At 36.8% G+C, this 5501-nt stretch overlaps 1 protein-coding gene across 2 annotated transcripts; it reads left to right on the top strand.

Annotated features, from left to right (window-relative positions):
• The first annotated feature begins 361 nt into the window (after positions 1-361).
• Positions 362-5002, top strand: LOC311081561 (uncharacterized protein). 2 transcript variants are annotated; one of them, XM_084112116.1, is made up of 6 exons: positions 362-494; positions 613-658; positions 745-836; positions 3664-3805; positions 3989-4211; positions 4424-5002. In XM_084112116.1, exons 1-5 carry the CDS (start codon positions 367-369, stop codon positions 4202-4204), a joined length of 624 nt encoding a protein of 207 aa, XP_083968242.1. In that variant the 5' UTR covers positions 362-366; the 3' UTR covers positions 4205-4211; positions 4424-5002. The 2 variants fall into 2 exon arrangements, 1 of the variants encoding a protein (XP_083968242.1); XR_014605914.1 differs by lacking the exons at positions 362-494; positions 613-658 and having other exon boundaries at positions 734-836; positions 3527-3805.
• Positions 5003-5501: the final 499 nt, after the last annotated feature.

Here is a 5501-nt window from a genome sequence, read left to right as displayed (position 1 = left end):
TCGACGTGGTTGTGTTATAAAGAGGTAAAAACGATATAAATACTGTTCGTTTTCTCACACAAACCGCTCGTTTCGTGTCTTAGGCCATCAGTGTGTACTTACGATGGGGAATTGTTTAATTTGGACGATGGGGAATTGTTTAATTTGGACGATGGGGAATTGTTTTAATTTGGACTCTGTGCTTGTGTTTTGAGACAGGGACCATCGACCTGCATTATATGACTGACAGACAAGAACGGTTTGACCTAAAAATATCAAAATTGAAACTACTGCGGAAAAAAAGACACCTACATCTTGGATGCCCTTCAGGTAAGCTAAAACATACCTAAATTTAATTTCAAAGTGAACTATCCCTTTAAGGCCTCAATGCATCGTGTTGACACCATAGGGATCCTCTCCCGTTTGAACATGCTAGGGTGTGTTGTGCGGCGCAAATACTCCGTTGCTGGACCAAAAGCACTTGTACACATTGATACAAACCACAAACTGATCCGGTGAGTGAGTGTCTGTCTGTCTGTATCAATCAATCTATCTCAAACTTTTCAATGTAGGTGATTTTGTTGTCTCAAAGAAATGCTTAATTCTAAAATGAGTTGTCTGTTGAATATCTAGGTACAATATAGTCATCTTTGGTGGCATTGATGGATTTTCCAGAAAGGTAATAATATCTTATAAAACACAAGTCAACACAAGGTCAGCTTGACTAAACTTTAACTCATTTATATCCTGCATTTTTCCCAATAGATCATGTACCTAGGTGCTGCAAATAACAATCTGTCCTCTACAGCCTTGGCCTTCTTCAAGCAGTCCATTGAACATCATGGATTTCCACTGAGGTATTTTAATGAACAACTAAAACAATAATAGTTGCAGCAACATCTAAATGTGAAATGCATACATGCATATAGGTGTGTGTGTGTATATATATATATATATATATATATATATATATACACATGTATATATGTATACACTTATGTATTGTAATGGCAGTTTTTAAGGTTTCATTGACTTATTTTATCTTTCATTGACTTTCAGTATATTGCAAAGGAATGTCATCGGTTTTTACTATTTGCAGTATGGTGTGAGAACAGACCACTGTTCTCAGATTTATGTGTTTATGAACCTGGGGAGACACTCCAGAAGACAGACAGGCAAGGACTTCTGACCCTGGTGTCAGAAGGCCAACTAGTGATACATCTAAACTAGTGATATGGCTCCTTTGTCTATGGAAAACTACTGGTAGGAAGGCTCTGGGGGGAAGAAGGCCTTGAAACTAAGATAAAAGGGTGGTTCAGTCTGTCCGAGGGTGTGTCACTCTTCTGCACAGGGTAACAACTGTGTATTAGACTGCTCCTATTCTTGCAAGAATAAATACTTCACTTTTTATAATTTGAATCTGAGTGTCTCTTACGCAGTGATGTTTGTTTAATGAATGAACAGTGTACATATATATATATGAAGAGATTTTCTTACAGAATGATCATTTTTATCAAGCTTGTATATTTAAGTTCAGTAATTTCACTTAAATTACAATTAATAGGTAATCTTCATTGCCATTTAAGTGAAATTATTGAATTTAAATATATGAGCTTGATAAAAATTATCATTCTAGAAGAAAATTTCAGATGGCATTTAGAGGCTTTTGCATCTGAACTCTTCATATATATATATATATATATATATATATATATCTATCTCTATATATCAAGTGGAAAATGTGTGTACTATAAGATTGTGTGTTTAGTTTTTCGGTTAACCCTGCTAATTCAAGCATTAAACAGTATTGAGCTGAAATTCCACATGCTGCAGTTTTCATCATGCATGATGTTAAAGGGTTAGTTCACCCACAAATTATCATTTATTCACCATTTACTCAGCCTCATGTCTTTCCAAACTGTATGACTTACTTTCCTCCGTGGAATATAAACACAGAGGTTACTAATAAAAATTCCTATTTATGGACCAAAAAGTCAATGGGAATTTAAACCGTTTTTCGTACTGACATTCTTCAAGATTCTTTTTTTGTATTCCACAGAAGAAAGACAGTCATGCAGGTTTTTAAAGACATAAGAGTGAGTAAATGATGAAAGATTAGAATTTTTCGGTTAACTATCCTGTCTATTATGTAAAAAAGAATGTAAATGTACAGCAATGTAAAATAGAAGGTTTTACTGGAATTTGTAGCATGATTACCGTTGATCAATTCTTCATTAGAGTAAGAGGTGACCATGGCGTAGAGAACGTCGGCACAGCACGCCTGATGTTCACCGTACGGGGCGCAGGAAGGTCCAGCTTTATTGCTGGAAAGAGTGTCCACAATCAGAGGCAGGTCGTTTCTCTCCTCTCTTCAAATGTATTGCTATGGTCTTTTTTTTTTTTTGCTTTAGATGTTTGTAGGACTTAGGTTGTCTATACAGGATACTTTGTTTAAACATGCATTGCTTTTAAATGGCAGATGTATTAAGTTTCCTGGCATTAGGTTACAGTGTTAAAAACTAGTAAAAAAAGACTAGTAAAAGTATATTTTTATATTTATATATCAAAGTACGTTTTCACTGTTAATCACTTTTAAAAAATGATAGTGGCGCTCTAAAACCTGTGCTGTTGATTATTTGCCATTGCTTTTTTTTTTTTTTTAAATGATGAAACAAAACTTTTGAAATAAGACTAACTTCATTTTAAAAAAAGTATCCACCTTATTCCTGACGAGCTTTACTGCTTTCTGGATTATGGGTGGCACTTCCGGTTTGGGGAGCTTCCATTCAAAAACACTGAAACGAATCATTTCAAATCATAAGATTGTCCTACAAATAAAGTTGATCCGTCAGTTTGACTGAATGAGCTATACGTTTTCTGTCACGATATATTTTCAGACATCATGAGAATAACATAACACTTGGTATTTTAACGTGGTGTTATAAGAATATAATAATTGTTTCAGTTGCTGCATTCGTTTCCTTTTTTCACTTTGCATTTAGCTGTAAACTTATGAAGAAATAACAACATACTGATCATTTGTGGTCTCTTCTCCCGATTTAGTTTACGATATATGCTATTAATAATGCACGAAGAATCTCACAGTGTTCTTCTCAATCCTAACGTCTTTTTTCCAGGTTTGTTTTCATCACTTCGAAATAGTATCACTCAACGCTGAAGTTAATAAACATTTTTGATTAAGGCAACGTATGTTACATAACACAGATATTACTACAGTGATATTTAACCCGTCTGTTATTGCTGTAGAAAGAATCACACTTTTGGGGTTGTTCATGGTCTCTTGTTGAAAGTACCTTGTTGATGCTTTAACCATTTTAAATGTCCTTTTTAATGTTCGATGGTTGAAGGGTGAGTAGAATAATCACTGTACCCAACGGACAGATTTTTTTTTTTCATAAGGCAAGCCTTTCACTGATTGTTTACAGCTTAATGGAAGTAACATCCATAATTCGCACAAAGTGTCATGGGGCGTAGGAATAAGGTGGATACATTGACAATAATTATTTATAAAATATCACTTTTTCAGGATCGAGAGGCTGTGGAGAGATGTGTGGTGTGCTCCACCATATACTATAGTGTGCTGCACTCACTGGAAGATGATGGGTTCTCTGACCTGTCTAACAACATGCATCTCTTTAGCTGCCATTATGAGTTCTTGCCCAGAATACAAGCTAGCCTGGACGCATTTCATGATGGATGGGATAATCACCCAGTTCGAACCGAGGGGAACATGACACCCAATCAGCTCTGGGAGACGGGAAACATTCAGCATGCGGTGGCAGAGCCAGAGTTTGAAAACACTGAGGTAATAAAATGTCATCAAACAAATCACTGCAACAACATTAGGAAGTGTGAGCTTTCTTTTGTTGACAGAAATGTGACCTTGCTGACCCAGCTAATGCTATTCAAATATTTAGTTAAGTACTTGCTGATATAAAGTAATTTAATAGTACAATTTATAAATAAAATACTGATTAATCCATTTTAGGAACTGTACCTTCAACACCTCGACTGGGAAGATTGTGGCCTGCCTTATGATCCACAACATGGAGTCATTGTTCCCACAGCGGACAGCCTGTTGAGCCCAGAAGAGCTAGCAGGACTTGAGGCAGCCATTGATCCCATGAGACCCTCAACATCATACGGCACAGATATCTATCTGGCAACCACTCACTACATACAGCACATACTGGGCAAACAGTGAAGCACAGGTTTGTTGTTATTCTTTTCAATCTCTTCTCCATGTTGAACCAAGTAAACAAAAAGACTGACTATGTAAAAATACAGAAACTTCAGTTACATTATACAAACAGGTTGTATAGCTGTTACGCTCCACGCGTGTTTTGTTTTCATTGCTTGGTGCACGTTTGTGTACTTCACACGTGTTGGCTGTTGTGTTCATTATCTTTTCTCTTGTCTCTAGCCCACTCTCTCTGCTCGCAGGTTGCTGTGATTGGCCGAGTCGGACGTCAGTCATCATTAAGGCGGCGCTTGAGAGCCAATCGGAGGCCGTCCAGCTGGTTCAAAAGGATGGCGTGTTCATGCTTTCTCTCTCGATCGCGAACTGAGCTCTTTGTAGCGCAATGAGTTTTCTGTTGTGAATCGAGTTTTTGTATCTGCCTGCGTCTGAGTTGTGTGCTATGTGCTTTGTGATGTGTTGTCTACCTTTTCGTTTGCTATGAGACCTTGGTTAACAGCTGATGATTGTCTAGACACACTAGGTAAGTGAGCGCCACTTATTGTATCTTCTGTTTTGTTAAGGTGCCGGATGCACTGAAGATTTCTGTTTATTTTCTACATTTTGCTTTGGTTAGATTAGGTGTAGATTAAGGATTGTTTTGTTATATTTTGTTCTTTCCTTTGGCACTGCTTTTGTTCTTTTCCCATTTATTGTTTGTTTATATTATGACATTGTACATAGTACACATTATTATTGTTATTTTACTGGATCTAGTGGTTTCGGCTTTGTGAATAAAAGTCCAGTTTTTTTTTCTCTTTCCAAGATTCTGTCATGTTCTTCCACCTCATTTCATATCCAGCAGTACATTAATATGGAAATGTTCCCTAGACTCTAAAAGTTCGTAACAATAGCACAATCACTGCATAAACAGTAAAGAACAGTTTGCTTTTTATTCTTTTCAAATGAATCAAAATAAAACAATTCCACCTCACAATCCACGAACAAAGTTTGGATAGAATTAAATTAATAGATGATTAATAAAACAAGAAATAGGCCTTGTACTGTTAAAGAACAGTAATTACACCAGTCCAAATCCTGTCTCCACAGTACTGATGCAGGCAAGTAATTCTTTCTTGAATGCTGGGTAGTCATGATATCGCAATGGAAGCCGTAGGGTCTCAAAGCATGTGGATGCCTTAGGTAGGTTACAGCTGGTTACCTCCAGTCTGAGGGAAGTAGTGGGAACCTCCCAACCAACCCAGAACTTAACAAGGGCCTTCAGCTCATGACTGGATGCTGTGAATATATTAGTGACAATTTT

This window comes from Abramis brama, assembly GCF_963993115.1.
Source record: "Abramis brama genome assembly, chromosome: 4".
In the NCBI taxonomy this organism is placed as follows: Eukaryota; Metazoa; Chordata; class Actinopteri; order Cypriniformes; family Leuciscidae; genus Abramis; species Abramis brama.
Note: the sequence above shows the minus strand (reverse complement) of the source record. Positions and strands in the feature narration are given on the sequence as shown.

What these genes read in the sequence shown, in the direction of transcription:
- LOC311081561 (XM_084112116.1), top strand. Translation starts at nt 367, where the DNA reads ATGCATCGTGTTGACACCATAGGGATCCTCTCCCGTTTGAACATGCTA. An exon ending in CATCATGGATTTCCACTGAG is followed by an intron (nt 837 to 3,663) that starts GTATTTTAATGA and finishes GTTCTTGCCCAG; the next exon opens with AATACAAGCTAGCCTGGACG. An exon ending in CAGAGTTTGAAAACACTGAG is followed by an intron (nt 3,806 to 3,988) that starts GTAATAAAATGT and finishes AATCCATTTTAG; the next exon opens with GAACTGTACCTTCAACACCT.